This window comes from Nuphar pumila, chromosome 16 (genome assembly GCF_984573655.1).
Source record: "Nuphar pumila chromosome 16, dmNupPumi1.hap1.1, whole genome shotgun sequence".
Classification (NCBI taxonomy): Eukaryota; Viridiplantae; Streptophyta; class Magnoliopsida; order Nymphaeales; family Nymphaeaceae; genus Nuphar; species Nuphar pumila.
Window position 1 is genome coordinate 8,483,153 of NC_143264.1, and position 25,843 is coordinate 8,508,995.

Here is a 25,843-nt window from a genome sequence, read left to right on the forward strand (position 1 = left end):
AAACTCTCTCTCTTTTTGTCCCTCAAGCCTTGATTATTTGAGTCAAGGAGAGAGAACCGTTTAGAGAGAAGATTCAAACACATTTCTTGCAAAAAGTAGAAAACCTTTTTTAATGGGAGAAAATTATTAGAATATTTAAAAAAAAAATAAGCCAGAGGTGGTATTCTGAGAAAATATATTTTTTTAAGCATGTGTTCTAAAAAATTATGATGGTCCACCTCTAGAGGGGTGACCAACCACCAACCATTTGTGTTGTAGCCGTGATAACGAATATTTTAGTGGGTTTTGCAAGTTTGGTTTGTGGCAAAGAAAAGAGAGAGGGAGAGCTGAGGATGAAGAGGAGGGAGACGAGGGGAAGATGGGAAGTGATATGCTGAAAGACCATAAGCATCATCAGCCTGTTTCTCTCTCTAGAAAGCTCTTGGTGTGGGCTCTCTACACAATCATCCTCATCTTCTTCTTACGCTCTTACTTGTCTCAGACATCACCATTGCCAACCTCGCCAAAGATTGATCACCATGTCAGCCAAGGTAGCTCTCTCTCTCTCTCTCTCTCTCTCTCTCTCTCTCTCTCTCTCTCTCTCTCTCTCTAGAAAGCTCTTAGTTTAGTTTTGTTTTCTATTTTGTTCGGTTCATGGGTTCGACATTTTGTTGATCTTCATGAGTATTAATGTTGATCTTCTTTCGGCTCTCTCTCTCTCTCTCTAGAATTGGTGGTTCTTTGGTTCTCTCTTGTGGGATGTGAGGGCTTGAGTTTTCTCTGTTCTTATCATCTCGCTTGTAAGCATTGGGCATTTCCTTTCTGTCTCTCTCTCCAGAGTAGTTTCTAGGGGAACTGTATCACTTTCTGTGTTGTTGGTTTTGTTTCCTCTCTCTCTCTCTCTTGGTTTTACTGGAACCGTCTTTCTTTATATCTTGTTGGTATTGGGCATCTTTTTCTCCAGAGTAGTTCTACGGGAACCGTATCTCTTTCTGTGTTTTTGGTATTATTTTTTTCCTTTATCTTTCTCTCTCTCATGTGGTGGCTTTATTCTGCTGGTTACAGGGCAAGACAACCACCACAGGCCAACGGAGCCAGTGTGCGACTTCTCCAAGGGCCAATGGGTGCCAGACGCATCCCCATTGCCCTACAACGACACGACTTGCAGGACCATCAAGGAGGGCCAGAACTGCATAGCCCACGGCAGGCTCGACACAGGGTACCTCCACTGGCGGTGGCAGCCCTCCAACTGCACCCTCCCCAGGTTCAATCCCTCGACCTTCCTCTCCCTCGCCACCAACCGCAAGCTCCTCTTCGTCGGCGACTCCATGGCCAGGAACCAACTAGAGTCCCTCCTCTGCCTCCTGTCCCAATCCTCAGAGCCCCAACTCACACACTCTGATCACAACAACAAGTTCAGGACCTGGGTCTTCCCCTCCCACAACCTCACCATCTCTGTCCTCTGGTCTCCCTTCCTGGTGAAGGGCACAGAGAAAAATGAACAGTACAACCACAACAGGCTTTACTTGGATGTGATGGATGAGAGGTGGGGCTCTGAGTTGAAGGATGCAGACATGGTGCTCCTCTCAATTGGCCATTGGTTCCTTCACCCTGCTATGTTCTTTGAGAGGAATCAGGTGTTGGGGTGCCACTACTGTCCTGGTATGAACCACACTGAGATTGAGTTCTATGGTGTGTTAAGGAAGGCCTTGAGGACAAGTTTGAGGGGCATTTTGGGGGTCAGGAGGAAGATGGATGTGGTGGTGACCACCTTCTCACCTGCCCATTTTGATGGGGAGTGGGACAAGGCAGGGGCTTGTGACAGGAAGGAGCCCTACAGGGAAGGGGAGAAGGACTTGGGGTGGATGGATCAGGAGATGAGGAGGATTGAGGTTGAGGAGGTTGAAGGGTTGAAGGGGGTTGGGGCAAGGTGGGGCCTCAGGTTTGAGGCCTTGGATGTGACCAGGCTTGCCATGATGAGGCCTGATGCCCACCCTGGTCCTTACATGCATGCCTTCCCTTTTGCTGGTGGGGTGAAGGACAGGGTCCAGAATGATTGTGTCCATTGGTGCCTGCCTGGGGCCATTGATACTTGGAATGAGATACTGTTAGAGATGATGAGAAGGTGGAGGCATGGTGAAGGGAGATAAGGACTTTTGGAGCCTATGTCACATGGATACGAGAAAAAAGAGACGGGGGGACGAGACACTTTATTTTTGTGTAATATTTTTTATTAAGAATAGTATATAATAAGACATGGGTAAGTTGAAGTATCCTTCTGACATAGCTTTACAGTTCAATTACTTCTCTCTTTCTAAGTTATGGAGGGTTTTAGGATGAGCTTTTTGGCTTTAGAATTCTTACTGTTTTCAGTGTATTAAGTTTGCTGCAGATTGATTCTTTTTCTTTGTTCATGTTATTGTACTGTTTTTGCATTATAAGGAATTTTTTTCTTCTTTGGTATGTCGCTATAGGTGAAGATGTGAATAATTGTTTATGCACAAATGATACGATGAGTTTCAACATGGACTTAAATTGAGATCCCCTTGATCATAATGGCACTCATCAAATGAATCCAAAAATAGGGCCCTAAGTGGTGTTACTTTTGCAAAAGTAAAGCTGCATTTGCCAGCACAGAAAACGTGAAGTTTGATAAACTCATGAGCCAAAACATCTGCAAAAGGCATACTCTCATCTCATGATTGGTGTCACGTCTTTTTCTCCTCTTTTTTTTTTTCCTTTTCATTTGATTAGTCATGCTGATTAGTTTAGGTAGAGTTTTTGCTGACCATTAGTTCATAACATAACACATTAAAGTGTCATGCAAATGAGAGAATGACTAATGTGCACAGTTAACCAAACATGTGATTTGGAATCTCATGTAAATGAGAAATGTAATGTGATTTTAAATCATATTTGAACTAATATGTAATTTGATTTCATGTCACTTCCATCTCATGTAATTCCAAATCACATGAGATGCAACCAGAGACACAAAGGGGTCACCCACATGGTTTCTGGCCCATGAATAAGGACGTCTCTCCCTACCCCGACATCAAGTCTTCATGTGGGCACTTCCCTCAGCAAAGCAAAAGAGGAGACCTCCTGGGGCTCTATGGTCGGGCTGTCAATGGTTCCACCATGGTATACTTGAACTGCACCAAATAATAAATTGTCGGGTTCAGGTTCAGTTTGGATTTTGTCAGGTCATGCAAATAAAATTTCAGACACAAATTTGTATAATTTTAGAAGTTTACCTTTACAAAAAATACATATAAAATACTTGGGTCGGGTCATGTACCCAAAAAAAAGAAAAGTCAGGTCGAGTACCCAACAAAAATTATAACCCAAACCCGACATTCAGGTTCGGGTTGACCCGAATATCAGCAATTCGAGTGTGGGTCAGATCGGTACGATCAGTACATGAAAAAAACCCGACCCATTGACAGCTCTAGTCGAGGGGCACCCACAGTGTTCTACGGCATCAAGACAACGGCCTTAGATACGGCAAGTCAGTATCAATGCAGCCATGTCTCTGATCTTGGGTGCAGTTTCTCACTGTAATAAACAAAAAAAATCCAATATGATCAATAACTGCAAGTTAAAAGTTCCAATACTTCGTTATTTTTTTATATAAACAAAATTTTCAAAGGTATGGTTCCAATCATCAATGCGGTGATGCCCATTGCAAAATAGAAATTGACAAGACAATCTTGATTTTTAAGCAACCATAACAGAAAGGAAATTTAGAAGAAGGTAAAGCCACACCCACCCTTGCCAATAAATGGATGGGTTGACACTTGAACCACATTACTTTGGTAGGACCCAGAGGACAATGGCAGTGGACTGTGGCAAACCTGATTTTATTTATTTTCCAGCATGTTTACAAATTGAACCATAAAATCGGGATCCACATGAGTTGTTTAGTGGGAATTGGCATTTAGATGTGAGTTGATTTTCTATGTAATGTAAAAATCAATGGACGAAATTATCGTCCCCTTATAAGCATATTTTCCACGATGTAAAGATTGGTCATTAACAAATTGACTATGTCTAACACATCTACAATGTCAGGTTGAGTGAAAATTAAACCACAACTATTCAATTCTAGGTGGATACTAGGGATGGCAGTGTACTGGGGCAGGGGACAAGGTCTCCACCCCCGCCCTGTCTCAAAATCCTGCCCTCCATCCTTGCTTCATGTCCTCCATCACCGGTCCAAACGGAGCGAGGCAGGGCAGGGCTCTGTTTTCCCTCGATGCACTGTCATTCCTAAAGAAGGATTAGGGACAGAGTGGGGTGGGGCAAGGTGAGGATCGGGACAGGGACGAAGCAGGACAAGGGAAAGCGTAAGTCAATCCTTGCCTCCCATCCCTACACATGTTTTGATTTTAACCTCCATCCCCATTTCATGTCCTCCATCCCCGGTCCAAACAGGGCGAGACAAGGCAGGGCCTCGTTTTCCCTCGATACACTGCCATTCCTAAAAAAAGATCAGAGACGGAGTGGGTGGAGCAAGGTGAGGATCGGGATGGAGATGAAGCGGGGCAAGGAAAAGCATAAGTCCATTCCTACATGGGTTTTGATTTTAACCTCCATCCCCGGTTCAGACGGGGCGATACAGGGTAGGGCCCTGTTTTCCTCTGGTCCACTGCCATCCCACCATGCTGAAGTAAATAGGAAATTACATTAATACAACTATAAAACAATATAAAAACAACAGGCAAGCTTGTTATAAAAAAATATTATCTTTTAATATGAAAAATGTAAGAAGGGTGAAGCGAGTCAAAAGTAAAAGAGAAACATTAAAAGAGCAAAAGAGAATCGATCTGAGAAATAAGAAAAGTGAGCTTCTCACTAAAGAGAATTGAGTTTCTCATATTTCAGAAGTGAGTTTTCAAAGCTTCTTTCTTCTTTTGAAAAAACCAAAAGTTTTTTTCCTTCTGAAGCAAGTGTCCCTACTAGGGATGACAGTGAACCGAGGTGGGAGACAAGGTCTCACCCCCACCCAGTCTCAAAATTCTGCCCTCCATCCCCACTTCCATCCCTGCACAGGTTTTGATTTTAACCTTCATTCCTGCCTCGATCCCCGTTTCATGTCCTCCATCCCTGGTCTAAACGGGGCGAGGCGGGGTGGGACCCCATTTCTCCCCGATCCACTGTCATCCCTAAAGGCATTTTAGTCATTTTACTAACGGGGATTGGGGACGGGGCAAGGGCGGAACGTGGAAAAGCGTAAGTCCATCCCTGCATAGGTTGTGATTTTAACCTTCATTCCCACCTTCATCTCTGTTTCATGTCCTCCATCCCCAGTCCAAACAGGGCGAGCCTGGGCGGGGGGCAGTTTTTCATCCCTAGTCCCTACGTAGCAAAAAGCTTTTGGTTACTATGTCTGTTAACCATTTGCCTTAAAGTATAAGAGACATTGTCTTCTAGTTTGGTGCTCCAAAAGAGTACTGCAGAAGCCCAACCTAGATGTTACACTTATTATAACGATGTCAGCATTGTACTATAGCAGAAACGGGAGTAGTTATGAATGCTATATATGTCATTCTTTTGTACAGTAGTACCAACCCTCACCCCCTTATGAAGAATGAACCATTGTCCAATCTCCTGCTCCCACAAGTGGCCCCGGCTTCGGTGACTCATACAAGTGTGTGTATTCTTTAGTATGGTTGGTAAGGCCCACAAACCAAACAGGGCATGTTCAGGCTAGGCTTATTTATTTACCAATGGGCCAAGCTCGTGACTCGACCCATGCTCATATTTAGCAGTGCTGAGCTAGAGCTTGGCTCATTCTCAAATGAGAGAAGCCAAACACGAGCTGGGGCCACATATATATATATTTCATGCATGAATAGTATGAAATGTTTTTACATGAGCCAGCTCGTATATATATATATATATATATATATATATATATATATATATATATATATATATATATATATATATATATATTATACATTACACTTAATAATTCAGATTGCATGTATATATTTATCATACATCCTTCCTCTTTGTATAATATATTCTTGCCTTTTTTATAAATTATACTTAAAGTATATATTATACATAAATTATATATATTTTATCTATACGAGCTCGCCCGAGCTGAACAACCCATGTTTGGGTTTGACTTGTTTTGTATAACTGGTGAGCCACTCCTGGCTTGGCTCACCAGTTATACAAAACAATCACAAAAGAGTTTGTGATGAGCTGAACCGAGCCCAGTCACGAACTGCTTGGTTTGTTTACCAGCCCTATTCTTTAATTGAACATAGATAATCATAACATGATACAGCTGATTGAATTGTTTTTATCTTTCTTTTTAATAACTAGGATACACTAAATTGCTCCAAACAGCATTCCCCATTGCTTCATTAGCAGTTTGAGGCATCAAAGAAGCCTTTGCAGCTTGCTTTTTTTTTTGGATAATCTAAGGGAAAAGCTACCTATCACTGACCGCACATTGGCTGGCCTCTGGTCTCCCTGCCCTCCGGTGAGTACACTCAGTTTCAACCTTGCAGCAAGGAATACAACCTCTAGATTAATTTTGAACTGTGACATTCACAAGTCATCCTACACAGGATTTGTCCTATAGGTAGGTTGTACAACTGTATCCTTAGCCCCTACAGAGGTTCTGTTCTATAGGTTGTACAACTTTGTATCTTTAAGCCTTTGAAGCTTGCTTAGGTCCACGGAAAATCCTCAATCCAATTCTAACTCATAATAATAATGAAGCAAATAAAAAAAAAAGACAAACTGAAAGGGAAGGAATCCGATGTTTAGATCATCAAGTCTCAATATCATAATTGAGGGTTAGAATCTCACAGGGGACCCAAAAAAAGGGAAGCAGATCAGGTCATGCTGAACATGAGCGTTTTTGCTCATGCCGACATCGTGGCCGTCTGTTTGCATTTTGGATGAATGCCACGTGGTTTTGTTGACTTTTGAGCTTTTTAAAATGCAAATTGGATGGCCACGATGTCGGCATGAGCAAAAACGTTCATGTTCAGCATTACCTGATCTGCTTCCCAAAAAAAGAGTAGAGGAATAAAGAAAAAGAAGGCTGAGAACGTTTAGTCGCAGAACAGAAGAGAATCTCTCTCTCTCTCTCTGTCTGGGCCAAACTCAGAAAAAAGAAAAAAAAAAGACATTGAGATCCCAAAAGAAAGGAACAATATCACTAACAACTAAGCAGATTATACGGAAACGAGATAATTCAATTGGTTGAATGGATGTGCATAACTCATATAGACAAGGGGCATTTTGTTTTTCAATGAACCAGATCGGGTTTAGCTTGTCTAGCTCTAGCTCGAGCTCGTTCAACTTGTTTACCAGTCCTACCTGGTCTCTCTCTCTCTGGAAAATGTGGTCAGAACCAATGTTGTCAGTATCAGCCCTGAATCGTTGGGCCACCCACTCGACTGTATCAGCCAATACCCATACTCAACTGAATCAATCTGTATCGGCCCAAAAATAATAACAAATTATTGTGTCAATCATAGTGTGACATGTGTTAATACCATTAAAATAAATTTTAAATAATATTAAAAAATTATTTTTTGATTTTTTTTATGTTTTTTAAAAATAGCCGATTCGGCCTGCAGTGTATCAAATTTCTGCCCATAAAACGCACCGATACCGATAAAATTGGTCAGAACCAAAGAATACTGGTAGATACACTCCTCACTGTACCTCACCTCAGCTCTGTGATAACAGGCAACCAATCGCCTACAATGACCCAAATTTCTGTCCCATCAATGGCCATGAATCTCATGATTAATACAGCAAAATGCAATACGGATTTAAGGAACAGCCAAACAAGATCTTTACTGGACTTGAAGATCGGTTGATTATTTCACTACTATTAGCCTATCTCCATTGATTTCCATTTAGGGCACATTTGAAAGCAAAAAAGAATCGCCGATGAGTTTTGATATGATTACTTTTCCAAATGAAATTTTTTTGCTTGTCTGTGTAACATGAAAAAATGAGAGAAAGAGGTGGGTAGACTAGTCACCAGATCAGAGAGAGAGAGAGAGAGAGAGGTGGTCGCCCATACACAAGTGTGTGATATATAGAAAGACTTGAAAATGGTGGTGGGTAGAAGATGAGGATGGAGAAAGCTCTTCTTGTAGCAACCCCATGGAATGAGATGTGTTGTGCGTAAATGGTTACCCTAATGTAATATATATATATATATATATATATATATATATATATATATATATATAACCCCAAGTGGAAGAATTTTTCCTATCAAAAATCAGAATTTAAAAAATACTCAGTTCAAAAAATCTCTTATTTGAAACGGTGGGAAAAGTAGCCATTTTTTCTTTTCTACTTGCATTTTTCTTACCATTTTGTGGCTTCCAAACATGCCCTGAAGTATTTCATCACTGATTGCTTATTATCGGTCCCTCTAGCCCCTACAGAGTCACTGTTTCGAGCATCTGCAACTTCAGGTCCTGTAAGGCATCCTGAACAAACATATAAACCTCACCCGTCTTGTCCCTGCACCAGTCATCCCTTACCTTCTAGAATACCCCAAGCCTGATATTAGGTTAACATGCTATCAACATTCTCCATCATTTCTCCTTATTCAAAACTGCACATCTTAACCACACCATTCAGGTCGAATAATCGCAGGTCCACGGTTTCATCATTAAACCAACTTATTTAGACCATGAAACATATGATAAAGCACATCATTAACTCGAATCTCAGACTATCATGTACATAGGACAGCCATCCAAAGCAGCAGATTAAGCCACACACATTATGGCATTTGCATCACTTTCGATTGACGATCTTTCCACAATAAGCACACATGGAAGTCAGGAGATGCAGCTCTCAATGGCAATCAGCAAACATAGGCTCAAAATTAGAGTTTCCATGAAATACAATGCCAAGAAAAAAAGACAAATCCAGAATCTATAATTAACCAGAAACATAAGGACACAAATTTCTTGCTAAACCTGGCTCATTCACGAGCAAGTTTTAAGCAGAATTTTGAAAATTATGAAGGACGATGAGACATGACCAAGAATAGGTATCCCTGTTTAGGCAGTCATTCTACCTAATCTAATCCAGGTTTCACTCAAATTATTTGCTACCTATTTATATACATTCTCATCAAAATACAACTTACAGCCAAAAATTTAAGGCACTTTACAAAATGGGCATCCAAGCTCTACAAAAGACTCCTAGTGAATGTGAGTTAACTAATGCCCTCTTGAACCTCATGAAAGTCTATTAGGACTAACACGAGCCAAGAGTCCACAGCTATTTTTACCATAGCAGGACTTTGGTTCACATAGCCGACCATCACATGTAAGCATAAAAGACTCCTAGTGAATGTGAGTTAACTAATGACCTCTTGAACCTCATGAAAGTCTAATTAGGACTAACACGAGCCAAGAGTCAGCTTTTTTTACCATAGCATGCCTTTGGTTCACATAGCCTACCATCACATGTAAGCATAAAAAACTACCTGATCCTACCACCAGAAGAACATATGAAAGAGCATGCATGCTAACAGAATACCTGCATTCCTGTCATCTGCATGCTTGCGCCCATCATGAACAAAGGAAAACACCAGTGAGAACATGCAATTACACTTTGAAAATGTGCTTGGTTCTCCCCGCCATTGACGACTGTGGGTGACAGTGACCAGGATACTGCATGATCAGAGGGAGCAAAGCTTTTTACTGGTACAAAGCATGCTCGCCTGTCATCCACATACCCAGTAGAGAGCATGCAAATTAGAAGGGTCTGCGACACATTCATCACAAATGCCCGTTAATAAATCAATAGTTAAAGTTCCAAAGCATGGCAGACTCATTGTTGTACATCTGTTTCGTAGGTAAGTTTTTCTTGCTGTATATGGGTAAATTTGTTGGACATGCAGCTGTTCAAAGTAACAGGTGGAAAACAAGCAGCATTACAAAACTACATGCACTAGGCTATAATAGGAGAATACACTGGAATCTCCTGTTACAGTTCTTACAAAATGTTAGAAGAGGTCACTTACCACTAATCTGTTGGATTTCCAGCAATAAAATCCTGAAAAAAGAAATGCAGAAGAGAAAAATAGAGAAAAAGAAACAAGACAAAAGTTCCATGAAAGAAAAAGACAAGTTTAAATTAAAGGGAAAAAAGCCTTGAACCTCAACATTTACAGGAATTACATGTGAATTTTCCTCTAGATCCCTCCAAACACTAATGGAGCATTTCTGAGTTTCTTTCTGTGTGTGTGTGTGTGTTTGTGCACGTGCAGAGAGAGAGAGAGAGATGCCTGGGCCTGCAATTCCTTACCCCTCAACCTCGTGCACAAAGTTGAGAAACAGAAATACATGAACATGACCTTCCAACAGCCAGAAGATTTTGGAAAAAGACAGGCAGCATACCAGGCAATTGATCACCGCAGAAGGCAACCTTGGTATCTCTCCCCTACTGCCATGATGACTGTTTATATCCGAATCTCTCTGCATCCCACCCACCTTCAGGCTCCTTCCTCTTCAGTGGAGCACCACCTGCTGCTTGGTAAATCTTCACCTGCTCCTCTGCCAATGCCTGAGAATTGGCAACAGAGAGCTGCCTCACTGCAGCAAGCCTCTCATCTCTAGCATCTGTATCAATGTTGCCTGGACCAGCATTGAGATCAAGACCCTGTCTTGGCCATTTGCGACTGCTCTCTGCAGCAGGGCCATCCAGGTGGTTTATGAAGTAAGGTCTACTGTAAGGAGCTGAAATTGTGGGGCCAAGTCCCACTAGCTGAGATGGAACAGCTGGAAAGCATGGGCCCCCACCCGATGAAGATTCCATGTACGTTGAAGCTGCTGTGAAAGATGTCGATGTCAGAGGAAAACCACCTCCAAAAGGGAAACTGGGATACGGAAAAGCAGTTGCAGCAGGGAACGAGATGGCTGGAGAGGAAGACAACACAGGCGTTCTGTACACATCAGCACCATAAGCAGCTGGACCACCTGACGTTGAACCCAAAATCCTCTGGACACCACCAGCAGTGGCTACAATTGGGTAATGATGCTCTGCTCTATCTGACACAAATGGAGGAATGGAAACCTGGGGATAGGAGCCACCAGGAGGGAACCATGAGGAGGGATTTCCCAGTTCAGTGTTCATCCTTAGGTTGGCAACTGGTGGAATGTATGAACTACCACCTTTGGGATGTGCATAACGGGGAGCTGGATCTGTACCAACTTCATCGAGGCCAGGTCCATTATTTAAATCAAAGTCCCTGGGAGTATGCTCTCCATTAGATAGTCCACCAGAAGAAGATGAGGGCCTTGATGATAATAGTGGGATCTCTAATTTCCGTGTGGATGTTCCTACAGGTTGACCGTTTTCTGGACCTTCTTCAGCTCGATTCAAATCAAAGTCAAGTCGGCCCGCACCACGAGCTGATGTGAAACTGAGTATTTTGCTTGCCAAAGGCTTCACACCTTGCTCAGATCCCGATTGTTGGGCAGCAGAACATTGAGAGGCCACGTCTTCCAACACTCTTTGATCAGGCACATTCAGATCAATATCCAACGGTGGACGCCCTTGCTTGCCGCAAGAGTCGGAGGATAGGACTTCAGAGACAGAGACAGGTGCTTCAGGAACCCTCCGTGGTTCTGCCCGCCTAAAAGCACTTGTGGCAGCTGATCCCTTCCAGCGAATATCTCCTTTGTTCCGCATCATATTGTCTGGTGGAACAAAGGACCCTTTTGCAGCAGCAGCTACAGTAATTGAAGCTGATATACCACTTGATATTGTAGAAACAGAAAAAGGCACAGGACTGGGTTGATGTATGGCAGTAGAACTGACAGATACAGTTGCTACTGGTACTGGCTCATCTTGATTACCATCATCAGTAGGAAATCCTTCATTCAAATCGAAATCAATCTTTGAAACTGGATCAGCCGCTGCAATACAATCTAAACCAGATGGTTCTGTGGCAGAAGTAGACACCATAGGAGCATCTGCTCCAGCAGACTTTGCTAAGACCTCTTCTGTTTCTTGGGCTGGAGTAAGGGAAAATTTCTCACCCCGTGTTGATGCATCGTGCTGCTGATCAACCATAGCCTTTTTCTCTGATGTTTCCTCCTTTCCAATTTCATTCTCATTCACCACTGCTGATTCACCCACTCTTGCATCAGTTTTAACTTCGATAGAGTCAACCTGATCACAATTTTGCTCCACATTTTCACTACTATTGAGCTCCTTCACACTTTTACTTTCCAAATCTTTGGCACTTTCAGGCTTTAATTTGTCAATATCATCAAGACATGTGGTGATGCCGGTACCAGGAAGAAAACCAGAACCTTCACCAACATTTTCACTAGCCACACAAATTGCAGCAACTGCAGGCTGCTTTTTTTCATTGGAGACCTCATGATCAATTTCCTCTACTTTTAAAGAGTTTTGGCTTGCAGCATCTGTTTCCACTGGAGGTCTAGATAGAGATTCTTCCATGATCTCTTTCTTGGCTGCATGATTTGAGCCATCATCAATAATTTCAGATCCATCACATAAAGGGCGATGTTGAATCTCTGACATTGCCATACTATTATTTACAACCTTTTCATGCACAGTGTCTACATTAACCTTTTCCAATGTTGATGGACTTTTTGGCTTCTTTTTCACATCAATGAAGCCATCCACATCCTCTTCACTGTTGGTCGTTTTTCTTTTATCAGAACCTAGCTTACGTTCTGTGGTCACTGGGAATTCTGCTGCCATAGCAGGAGATGTTTCACCGCTTGCTATTTCATTAGACTCAGCAGGAAACCCATCAGCAGTCAGTTTCCCCTCAGACCTTGCACACAACTCTTCAGACTGATGCAATTCACCAGATCCAAAAGTTTTTTCATTTTTATCACCGCTAGGTTTACCATCTGCCAAACAGTATGATGTAGCATGTTTGACCTCAAGACCTTCCCTAACTTTTGAAGCAGCAGCATCATCATTTCCTTGCTTTTCAGAATCAGCAGCCGCATTCTCTTCTTGTTGACCTTGATCTTGAGTGTCGAGGTTGTTGTCATGTGAGGCCCTTGACTTGCTGTCCTTTTCATTATTTGAATCTTCCTGTAAAGGAGAATTTCTAACAGGGGATGCACTAGGAGAAGCCAGGTCAGAATTTGATATTTCACCAGCTGCCACACTTGCAAGCAGGTTCATCCCAAGGTCATCCCCACCTGATAAGGAAGCCGGGATTTCAGAGTACTTAACACAGCTCTCAATTAAAGCATTTATGGAGCTATAAGATGGATCATAAGACTTTGTGTATTTTGATTCAGGCGCAAACATCCGTTTTTCAACTCCAGAAGATGAGCAGGTATTTTTTGACACGTCTAGGGCCTTGCCAATATCCTCACCATTCCTGATCGGTTCCTCATCAAAAGCCACCGTCGGAGATCGGTCACCTTCATCCAACCCAATCAAACCATCTTTCACGTCATTACTTTGCCACGACTCATTGTTCACCTCAGGAGCTGTAGTGCCCCGAGAAGCATCAGCTTTTGCCTTTAGTTTTCGCTCACCATGGTCATGTTTGTCAGACACCCCAGGTGAAGAAGCTCTGCTGCCTATAACAGCAATATCCTCAAAAGAACCTCCACTGACACTTTGTGCAGGACTTCGTCCAGGATTTGGAAGCCTAACAATTAGTCTCTGAGTGTTAACATGATCCCCAAGAAGTGCATCAGCTGTTCTCTCGCACGTCACTCCTAAATGTGATACTTTATCTGATGCCACGTTCCTATTAGCAGAACCCAACTTCCCTGCGCCACTTTCCTTTTGGGCACCAGAAGCACTAGATCCTAAGAACCCATTACTTGTTTTCCTGTTGCGAGATGAACTGCCTGATGTTTTGGTCATTGATCCAGCTGTAGAGCTCCTTGCGTCCTCTTTCCAAACAGAACCTGCAACTTTGGCGTGATCGCTTGAACAAGACTGACTATTGTTTTGTGATTGACTTGAACTACTACTCTTTTCTTCCTTTATTGTTGGCAGAGGAAGATCAGATGTTCCACTAGTTACTGCCACTTTGCTGTATGAATCCTTTGGGCCACTTGACGCTGATGCAGCCAGTGGTAACTTAACGGAGCCCGGGGATGCTGATTTTCCAACAGAATCTCCATGGCCAAGCTTACTAGTTGCTATTTTAGTTGCAGCTGGCTGTGAAATAGGGCTCTTCAGAACATCTGTCAACCCAGTACGCTTATTCCCACCATGAGAAACTTCAGAAAAACCAGATTTACCAGGCCAAGAGACTGCCTGACTTGATCCAGATTTCGCATCATTGCTCTTCATTTCTGCATCAACCCGCTTCTTCCATGTGTCAACTAAACTTTTTGCCTTCTTGTGGATCTCTAAATTCTTATGACTACGCAAGTGATTCACAGATTTTCCTATATTACAAGACTGTAAAGCATGAAGATTGACAGGCAGCTTATCAAGAGCACGAAGCAATGCTAGGAGCAGGTCCTCGACACCTTTATCACCTTCCTTTGGACTGCTAGCATCGCCAACCTTACCTTTATGTGCCTCCTGGAGCCAGTCATCCAGTACAGGCAATCCTCTTAATTGCACAAACCTTCCAAGGCAATCATATCTATCGGTGGCTGCAATAACATTTGCAAGTGTAATCCGCCCAGCCAAATCTATCTTTTTCTCAGGTCTATCCACTTGCATAAGTTGCACCAGTTTCTCAACACCTTCCAAATTTACAAGGCCGCCTTCCTTGTCAATTATTTTTGCAACCTCCAACTTAATCATATTTTCTGATCTAGCATGACCAGATTCTCTGTCATCTGTTTTGGATGAGCGCTCACGCTTAATGGGCTCTGAGCCCTGATCACCTCGTTCCCTCTTCTTTCCTTTAACCTGAGAAGGAAACAAAGTAGCACTATTTGATACGCTATCAGAACCAGATTTCAACTGCTGTGACGATGCTGGGCTGTTCAAAGGTTTGGGAGAGCGACCTTCTGCATACATTTCTAGCCGTGTTTTGTCTAAAAGCTTATTTACTTCCTCCTGCCGCTCCTACAAGATAAAAGACAGCAAATGAGCAAGAATAAGACAGAGAAAAGAACAGAACAATTAATAAATTGAAGAAAATGACACCTAACAATTAACAAATAGAAGAAAATGACACCTATCTTCCTGCAATGCAGAAAACTGGTCAAGATCTGATGGGGATGATAGTGTCACTGATGACTGGAAAAAAAGGGACAACTGATAATCTGAATGAAAAGGATATTGGTCTTCATGTGATACATGAGACTTTCAGTACATAATGAAAAGCCAACTAAACAAACCATGGGTTTTTCAAGATATGTGGGAAAGACCTAATATAGTAGCTACCATCTTCAGCATCCGTTAGTGGTAGAATATCAACATGTTCCACCTATATGCACACCAACAGCTTCCAGATAAAAAACATTGCCACATCAGCCTATAGTCACGCCTCCTACTGCACCTCCAGGACCAACACCATCTCTCCAGGCACTTCTTAGTTCTCCCCAGCCAGGCCCATGAATTCCAGCAACTCTGCTCCCTATGCAACAAAAATCCCACCTACATTCAACTTATTTTGAAGAAATTTTCCAAGGCTGCTCAAGGTTTCTGGAACTCTGCTCAAACATAAACCATGCTCTATGCCACCACAGCGAACAAATGCCATAACATGCCAGTCTGCCTTCAACCTCTGCTCATGACTCACACTACACTATCCTCAAGTCCAGCCATCACATCATCCACAATGACAATAGATTTCCAAATTTTAGAATGTTTTATTGCTATTAATTTTTAATATATGATTTTCATGAAAACTGGTATCCAGCATAGTGCTAATTCCACCAAGGTAATCAACTTCGCAAACCAAAGACAGTTAAGAGAAAAAAGAGATTATTTTTATAATCATAATGACAAAAATATTTTTATGCCACTGGTACATAAGGCCATATCCAATTAAATTTCAGTAAATTGCATGAAAGACAAAAAAAACTACGACATAATCAATCCAAGAAAATCTAAAAAAATAACAATCATAGCGTCTGGAAGATGCATAACACTAGCTGACTTACATTTATGAAATCCTTATCAGTTAGCCACCATAAACATTTGTTCGCAGTGTCATAAACTCGCCGACATACAAATGAGGATATGCCTGGTGGAAGTTCAACACCTTTACGAAGAAATGCAACTTTACATGGATGGAGAAGGAATGCAGCAGATATTTCATCCTTGTGAAATGAATAGAAGACTTCATTTGGTGCAGCATCAAACAAGGTTCCTTTAACAAGCTTCACATCAGCAGGTCGGTAAAGCCAATTTACGCCAAGTTTAGGATGACATTCCTTGCTTGTTGTCAACCAACGAATTATTCCAATAAAGGGTGGAGAACCTTCAGCTTGAAAGAGCGCACAATCACCAACACTAATCTTGCGGCCATCCTGCAAATGATAGAGATTGATGTTTTGAAAGAGAAAAAGAAAGATCCAGAAATTAAGTGGAATTACAGAGACTTCAGACAAATACAAAACAACTTAAATGTGTAAGGTATTTGTCACACTCATGATACATGAGTGCATTAATAGAAGGACATGCATTTGCCAAAAAAGAAAAAAGGTAAAAAGAAACTTAAACTTCAAAAGGGCATAACATGTGCATAGGCAAACTTCAACTCAGGCATCTATTAGGAAGGCACTAAAAATAAGTATTTTAATGCCACAAATTTGAAGTAACAGGCTCTGTGGTACATCTATAAACTGTTTATACAACTTAATATAACTTGATTAAAGTTAGATAAACCCTAAAATATAAATTCAACTGGTAGTTTAATATAACCTCTGCCATCAGCAACTGTTTGAGGATGCAATTTTACCAACACTATAGGAATTTTGTCAAGTCAAAAACACACAAAAATAAAAGGAGATGAACAGTTGCTGACAAGACCATAAGGAAAAAATGGCATACCATTGAAAGTTTGAAACAAAAGGTTCTATAAAAGCCTTAAACAACCACAAATTCTTGATAGTTAAATGAAACTTGGAAATCGCAACAGCTTTATATTAATGTTTTTCACAATATTAGCTCCATTGCATCTACCACTGGAAGTTGCTAAATATAAGCCAAGAAAAATAAATAGGAAAACACAAATAGCGAACAACGGTTGGCATGAGTAATTCCTCGGCTTCTTTAACTTGGCTTTCTAATAGCAATCAAGATGTACTAATATCAAACTGGCAAAAACAGCATCACATCCACTCCAACAAGGTCAAGGTGAAATATGAATATGAGTAACAGACAGTAGTTAGTATGCATACACAAACAGGAATTCTGAAGATCGCAACTTCACTCTTCCAAAGATGCAAAAACCTGCATTCCTAGTGAAGTAATATCAAGTGTAAACATCAACACATTTACAGGTCAATGAACTTTTATCATTTCTTTCTCTGTGGGTAAAGTGGCCCTTATCATACACTCCATGTTAATAATGAAACAACTCTTTGTTTTCAGTACCAAACTTCAAAACATCAATCCATTAAATATTATATGCAAGAAATCCATGCAAAAAAGATATGCTTCATGGAAAAGAAAAAAATAAAAAATAAAATATGATGCGGCTTACACTTATCATTTATGATGAAAATAATGATGATGAATAAGAGGATAATGAATGATGACCCTGGTCATGATGAAGTAGAATGATGACAATGACAAACTCTGAGAAATGACGAAGATGACAAGAGGAGAGAGCTAGATGAAAAACTATTTGGTATTAATGAAAATCAAAATGAAGGCATACAGAGAGAGAGCATTAGATATAAATGAAAATAATCTGACATAACTTGATTTCAGAAATTACGCTTGGCCACTCATGTACCTGTTGAGAGACTATATAAACTGATTATTGAGAAAAAAACAAGCTCAAGCTCAGAAGAACAACATAACAGAAAAGAGTGCAAAAAAAATTTAGTGCAAGTTAATTATATGCCTAGTTGCCTACAAAATCATGTTAATTACCTAGATATTGCTCATTCTCAACACTTTGTTTCTGCTTTTTAATAGTTTTCATTTTTGCCAATGTTTTATGGTGATGAAAGCCTACTGTAAACTTAAAAATATACAGAAATATGCATCCCATGTTGTTTCTTTAATGTAACAGACTGTCTTTAGCACAATTGCCTAGATCAATGCCAATCAACTATGCCTCTTAACATAAAGTAATAAATTAAACAAAAGAAAATGTGTCAAAGATATCAATTGAAACAGAATACAACAAACACTTGCACATGGTATAAACCATTGGAACTAAAAATATAAGGTCCCATCTACCAAGGCAATGATGATTAAGGCGGAGAAACCAAAGATTTAAGCTGCTGCTATATTCTTTCATTAATTTCTCTGAAGTTTGAACATTTGAAAATGGAAGGAGAAATTCTCTGACAATGTAAACCTTCAATCAGATTTACATTCTTTATCATACTTTTCTTCATAATCTCCCTTTCATGGTGAGATCGTGAATCAATCAATAAAAAAGGGAGTATGTGTAGAACACATAAAATTTAATGGAGTCATGTACAATAAAAGTTACTTTTGTTAATTTATGTAGAGGACAAATATATGCACACTGAGTTTGTGCATTTTTTATTGCTAAAAGCTGGAATTGAGAAAAGCAAAGGATAAAATGACAAACTTTTGAGGACGCATCAAAAGAAAGGCAAGAAGCATACATTCATGCAAACTTTGATATCCACACACTCAAATTCCACAAAATACATGATCATGGAACTCCAGGACTACCAAAAATATTAAACTGACTAACGTAAGAATAGGTTTAAGAGCTTCAAGGCTGAACAAAAAGTGCTGCCCCTTTCGAAAAATGTAAACATAAATGAATTAAAAACGAAATAAGTGGGCCCATTATGAAGGGGGGAAATTTGCTGAAGTTGAATACAAGAGGAATTGAACAAAGAATTAGAAAACAATGAAAATAGTGAAACCAACAAATGTCACAAAAATATTGCATGATACAAACACCTTTTAATGCAAGGACACCAAATATGGTTTCATGCTAGTAAACTCACAGGAGAAAAAAACTTTGTAAGAAAAAAGGAACCTCCGAGCAGCAACACCGCCCCCCCCCCCACACACACACACACTTCTTTCTTCCCAACCCACCACCAAGAAGAAAAAAAATGGCAAGTCGAAAAACAAACAATTATAAGCAACCTCATTGTAAAAATAGAAGCAAAACACAGTTTCAATGCAAACTACAGAGCAAGCCAGATACAAACGTATACACCCCTGAAGAAAACAAAATCGCACTCAAAATTTCCACACTCTTTTCTAATGCTTCAGTGTAACATTGCAAGAGCCACACGAAGTTCCTGCATCACTGCCCAACTTCTTAGCACTCCTTGTCTAGCAACCAAGATAGAAATTTTCTGAATAATTTATTTAATAGAAAACAACCTAGTCATGCACTTAAAAATGAAGCTGAGGTCACCAGACCACATCACCGTGTTCTTTGTTGAGAAATTCATATTGGCAAACGCGAGCAATTGAAACATGCAATTGTATCCCCAACAACCCACTGCAGAAACAATAACAACTCTAAACTAAGAACACTGCTGGGGAAGAGAACCATGAACCTGCCAACTTCATGAAACCTTCACAGACAATCATCCCAATTACGAAAAGCCAATAAAGAGGACAAAAATTGGAAGCTGATAACACGCCCTAAGTTACCTAAACCAAATGCAAGCTCATCAATAAACCTGCGCTGCCTCTGCAAATTCATGAAAGTACCAGATCCACGGGTTCAATAACAAGAAAACCAAAAGCGAAAAAAGGATCCAAAATTGGACACGGATGATGATTCCACACGCCCATGCCCTAACTTTTCCGAACAGAACACAAGCTGAGCACATGAACAGAATGACCCTGCACTGCCTTACCCAGTTCACGGAAACACCACCTCCATGGATGTGATCCCGATAAAGGATCGGAAAAGACAGCAATTCCACCAACTGTATGTCGTAATGTCATCGTAACAAACACAAAATCGCAGGAACAGAACAATCATGCCTCAGCGCGGAAAATTCAAGCAAACGCAAGCGCCATCAACACAATCGCCCAATTAACAAAGACCAAAAGCGGGCGCAATCAAACGAAGACGATGACTCCAAACAAAGGAAACGTTTCCACACACCTGATGTCCTAAAATCGCTAAATCAAAGGCTACAGAGTCCTTCACGAGGACTCAAAACCAAATATCCGGCGAAATCCACAGAAATCACAAAAGAGGAAAGCGACATCGAAATTGAAACACCGAACAAAGTGAGGAAAACAAGATCTTTTTCTCTTGCTATTACCTTGCAGAAACAGGCCTCGTCCGAAGGAGAAGAATTCCCTACCGTCGCAGCACGAGGAGGGACCGGCCACATGTGCCGCTTCCGCTTTCGATCCTCCTCACCTTCCCGCCCATGCATAGCCTTGCATCTTCCCCAGGGTATTCCGCCGCGCCCTCTCTCCCACGGAGACACATCAATCCCGCCCCTCTGCTCTCCCGCTCACCACCACCCACCCCACTAAACCGCTCCCATCCGCATCCGCCCTCAAAACCCTAAATCGGACGGCTCAAAACCGAAAGAAAACCCCAAATCTCGACCCACCGACGCGCAGAATCACCCCATTCCGAAGAGATCGAACCCTAGAACGCCAGAACCCCAAAAATTTCAGGAACTTTCCCCGCTTACAGTTAGGGCAAACGCGTCCCGGCCAGATCCGGTCCGATTCCCGCTGCTTTTCCGGCGAGCACCGAGCCGACGACTCCTTCGTCGTCCGATCTGCGATATCGACGGCTTGTAGCGAGCGATAAGGAAAAAAGCAATCGACGGCCGAGAAAGCGAGAGAGATATAAACAGAGAAGAAAGGGTGAAAATAAATAAAGAAGGAAGAGAGAGAGAGAGAAAGAAAGAAGAGAAGAGGAGGGAGAAAGAGAGAACGAGAGAGAAGAGAGAAAGAAGGGGAAAACGTTTTTCGGGAGAAACGCCAGAGGACAGCAAAAGAGAGAAAAGAGGGCAGGGGGAGGCGTACTTTGTGGTTGCACGATTTCTCGGGCAGAACGGGCAGAACGGGCAGCTCGGGCAGCCGGGGAAGATTAGAGCCACCCCTTCTCACGGGCAACCCCTGCACACAGCAGGTGTGCCCCCCCGCGCGTGTGCACGTGCACAACCTCTTTCACACGTATATATATATATATATATATATATATCTTTTTAAATGTGATCATGGCTTGCCTATTTCATGGGTAAGAGATGTTAGGATGTATCAATCATTATGATTGGGCTTGGATATCTAACCAAATCCCAATCCATTTAGTTGGATTTAGTAAACTAGTAGTCGGATCTGGATTCAGTATTGAAATTTGCATTAAAATCCAAGTCTAAATTCGACTATAAGTCGAATTAGAATATATGTAAATTTTGGATTTAAAGCTAGTCAAAACAGGATTCGAGGTTAGGAGATTCCTGTCTAACCCTGCGTTCTAATTCAAAGCTAATTAGGTTGGACTTGGTAATGCTTAGATTTGGATTGGGTTGACCCATTTACATCCCTAGGAATGTAACTGTTTGGGTTTGATTGGATATGGGACTTAATCTCCATTTATCCTAATCCGAATGAATGACCTCATGGGAGCCATGTTGTTAGTATCGGTATCGGCCCTGGAACATTTGGCCACCGATTCAGCATCGGACAATACCGATACTCAAGTGAATCGTTCTGTATGGGCTTAAAAATAATAAAAGATTATTATCTGTCAATCATAAAATGACATGTGTTAGCCTATATCGGCCGAAACACATTATATTGGCAGAATTTTAATACACTACAGGCCTGAATCGGCTATTCTTTAATAAATATAAAAATACCAAAAAATAATTTGTATATTATTTTAAAATTATTTTAATAGTTTTAACATATATCACGTTATTTAATAGTTTTAGCATATAGATGTATAAACAAAAACCTACTAAATGAAACATGTATTGGATTTTCATAAATTTTTGGTGTTTTCATAAATTTTTGGTGTTTTTTTAAACTTTTGACAGTATATATGTGGTCTATATGATTGTATTTTTAGGAATCATTTCGTATAGGTTTTTATATGGTTTCAAAAATGGCCTATAATTTTCATAAATTTTTAAGTCTCCAAATACCACTTTTCATCAAAAAATGCATGATTTAAGAGTCGATTTCTAGTAAATCATTCAGGCTGAACACATTTGCCTTTCAAAAAATAGTGTTGAACACATCGATGGGGTTAGAATTTAAAAAAAAAAACACCAAAAATCTATAATCGTTTTCATTTTGTAGGTTTTCATTTCACACACACACATATATATATATATGTGTGTGTGTGTGTGAATTTTGGATTAAAAATAGTATTTAGAACCTTGAAATTTTATAAAAATTGTACGTTGTTGATCTTTTAAACTTATAAAAACTTATCCTTGCATTGGAATCAAATGTTTCAAGAACTGATTCCTATATAAAAACAAGCATATAGATCTCCCCTGTATGGTTGGAATTTTGAAAAAAAATAACAAAAATCCAATAAAAGGTTCATTTGGTAGGTTTGGGAGGGTTTTCAATTGGAGAGGTTTTCAAAATCCTATATATATATATATATATATATATATATTCACTGAAATTTACATGTAATTGGGTTAGGATATCCAGCGGTTCAGTTATGAAATCCTAAACGAAATCCGAAGCCGATTACCAGAGCCGGACCTGTAAAGAGGCCAATGAGGCTTGGGCCTCAGGGCCCCTGGCCCAAAAAAAAAATTAGGGGCCCATTTTTAAGGCCTGAGCTTCCCATTTGTTTAGAAAATGTTCGGTTAAAGGATTATACTCGGATCCTTTACCCAACCCGGATCCGATTAAACATTAAAAACCCATACGCCCCCTCGTCTTCTTCAATTTGTATTTAATATAATATAAATATTTAGAATATTATATTTGTTTAATGTGAAAGCAAATTTTATTGTTATTTTAATTCTTTAAAAAAATCCGGAGGCGCTGCCCCTAAACTCCTACTATTAATAAGGGGCCCATGTTTTCCCTCCGCCTCAGGCCCCATAAAACACAGGTACGGCTCTGCCGATTACTAATCGGACTCAGTTTTCTTAATCAAGTCCTACTAATTGGATTCAGAATCAGGTCAGATATCAAGTATGTCCGATACATTGACATCCCTATATAATTGCACAGTCTCAGCTTTTGGATTGCAACCTCCCCAAGTGGGTCCACAGCCCATGGGCCTAAAGCAAGATATAACCCATTTGACCCAAAGTCAAATCTTTGTTTGACTGCCTGGGCTCAGCCATGATAAAAGAGTCAAAGTGGTCAAATTGAAAGTGTCATTGCAGGTAAGTCAAGCTCTTTTTGAGCCTTGGTTGATGGAATCAACAGAAAGGTTTCAGTGAGCTCGCGCGAGATCCAGAACTGCTTGGCAAGGTTAATCGGCTCACACACCCATCGGTCAAGTCAACCTAGTGAAGTTTAAAACCATGGTGACTAAATCAACATGATTCATGGCTCAGATTGGAGCAGCCTTGTTCACAAAATCTCAATATCAGAATTTTAGCAGAAATGCAAAATTCTCATGATGAATTAATTAGAATTTTCATGTTTTTTATATTTTTTTAAAAAAAATAATATTATATATTCAAAAAAAAATCAAGATCATCTTGAAACAAAATTTCTGATCTATTGCAAGATCTTCCATCGCTGAGAAATTTCCTATTCTACGATTTGTAACATTTGACTTGACCAACTAGGCAAGGGCTCAAGTCTTGTATATATGGTCAAGAATGATTCGAGTAAAGTGGGTCCAGCTCGGGTCCATGTCTGAACCCGGTTCCAAAACTACAAGGAAGCAGCCCAACTAACATGGGCATGGTATTTCCTAGTTTGGTACAAAGCTTTATACCCTAATCCAGATCATAGTCAAAATCACCAAACCTGGATATGGTTACACGCATAAACAGTAGGGGTGTCAATGGATCCGGTTTACCCTGACCCAAACCGTACCAAACCCTATAGGGTCCGGGTATGGTGATAAATAAGAAGACCCAATTAAGACTTAGCTCCAGACCCAAAGGTCGGATTAATACATGGATCCGGGTATAGTTTGTAATTTTTTATACAATACCCAAGCCCAACCCTAGTTCCGATTGAGGCCCACAAATTTTCAATGTAAAAATGATAAAAAATATTATTTTACCGGGTATGGCTGAGGTCTGGTTCATATAGTTATTATGAGGTCCGGGTATGGTTTCTCTTATGGTAGCTCTGATTAGACCCAGGTCCGGACCCGATACCATACTCGAAAAATAGAGCCAAGTCTGGTTCTACTTGGGTCTGAACCAAACCTGACCCGTTGACACCCCTAATAAATAGGATCATCTAGAATCCACTCAGATCGAACCCAAATCAGTCTTGGTTAAGCCTAATCAGATCCGACCTTCGCCTTTGACCGCCCTGAAAAAAAAAACTAACGTCCTACTTCAAAGTTCATTATGACAGTTCTACCCTTTGACCTCTTCCCCAACAAACAGGAATGCAAACAGGTTGGACTCAACTTGGATGTAAGCATTATCGAGCTTGACCTAATCGGATTTAGCATAACCAAATCTGGATCGAATTCGAAGTCCGATAGGGGGATCAGCGAAACCAAATCAGGATTCGACTGGCTTAATATCCAACATTTGCACGAATTCGGTTTTGGATTTTACTCGGATTCGGATGCAAAACTCGAAATCAAGTCAGGATCTGACTTTGGCTATCAAATCTGACAATCGATCCAGATTTTGTCGATATCCGACCCGAGTCCAAAGTCTAAACCATTTACATCTTTTCACACAAAATGACAGGGATGTAGCTGTTTTGCCAGTTTGGGTTGTCCTCATTCCATGTCATGCAAGTGACCCTTCATGTACATTTATAACAGAGGGCTAGTGCATGAGGTGGGGCCCTTGAAGTGAAGGACATTTTTGTCCACATGACCTTTCAAGCATTGGTTTGTCACTTTCAATATGGATGGGATGAAAAGCAATGCATCCCCACACAGAAAGCAAAGCATTTCTAGATTGGCAGCCTAATGATGTCTGTCCCCCTTCCCCTTTTGTGCTTTTCTCATAAGCTTCTCTAAAGATGCATACTGTTTTTGTTGAGCTAAGATGCCTGTTTACTTCAATGCACATGTGATCCAAAGAGCTTGGTTGTTGGCTTGTCTCTCTCTCTTTCTCTCTGTTGTGTGTCTATTAGGGTTAGGGTTTAATAGGGATGCAAATTAGGGGTCTTAACTGGTCAAGATTGGTTTGGATTCATTTGGAATCAGACTTGGCCTCGATTTTTGAGTATGATATCGGGTTCAGACTCGGGTCTAATTAGAGTCACCATAAGAGAAATCATACACGGACCCGATAAGAGCTACATGAACCAGACTTGGGCCATAGCCCGTAAAATAATATTTTTATAATTTTTACATTGAAAATTTGTAGGTCTTAATCGAAACTCGGGTCGAGCCTGGATCTGATATAAAATTTAACAAACTATACCCAGCTCCGTGTATTAATTGAACTTTCGGATCCGGATCTGGACCCAGGTCTTACTCGGGTTTTCTTATTTATCACCATATCCGAACCCTACAGGGTTTGGTATGGGTCGGGTCCGGGTAAACTCGCCCTGTTGAAACCCCTAATGCAAATGGTTTTGATCTGGAACCGTTAAATACATGGAGATTTGAATTAGAATTTGATCCTGAAACAGC

The 25,843-nt window shown here is 40.7% G+C and overlaps 2 protein-coding genes across 2 annotated transcripts; one reads left to right on the forward strand and one right to left on the reverse strand.

Annotated features, from left to right (window-relative positions):
* Positions 1 to 282: 282 nt before the first annotated feature.
* LOC149812861 (xyloglucan O-acetyltransferase 1-like) lies at positions 283 to 2,440 on the forward strand. The gene is made up of 2 exons (XM_089991299.1): positions 283 to 530; positions 1,045 to 2,440. Exons 1-2 carry the CDS (start codon positions 359 to 361, stop codon positions 2,127 to 2,129), a joined length of 1,257 nt encoding a protein of 418 aa, XP_089847425.1. The 5' UTR covers positions 283 to 358; the 3' UTR covers positions 2,130 to 2,440.
* A 7,671-nt stretch (positions 2,441 to 10,111) lies between these two features.
* LOC149812862 (uncharacterized) lies at positions 10,112 to 21,066 on the reverse strand. The gene is made up of 3 exons (XM_089991681.1): positions 20,376 to 21,066; positions 16,080 to 16,448; positions 10,112 to 15,036 (listed from the first exon to the last, which is right to left on the reverse strand). Exons 1-3 carry the CDS (start codon positions 20,490 to 20,492, stop codon positions 10,438 to 10,440), a joined length of 5,085 nt encoding a protein of 1,694 aa, XP_089847807.1. The 5' UTR covers positions 20,493 to 21,066; the 3' UTR covers positions 10,112 to 10,437.
* Between the last annotated feature and the right edge of the window lie 4,777 nt (positions 21,067 to 25,843).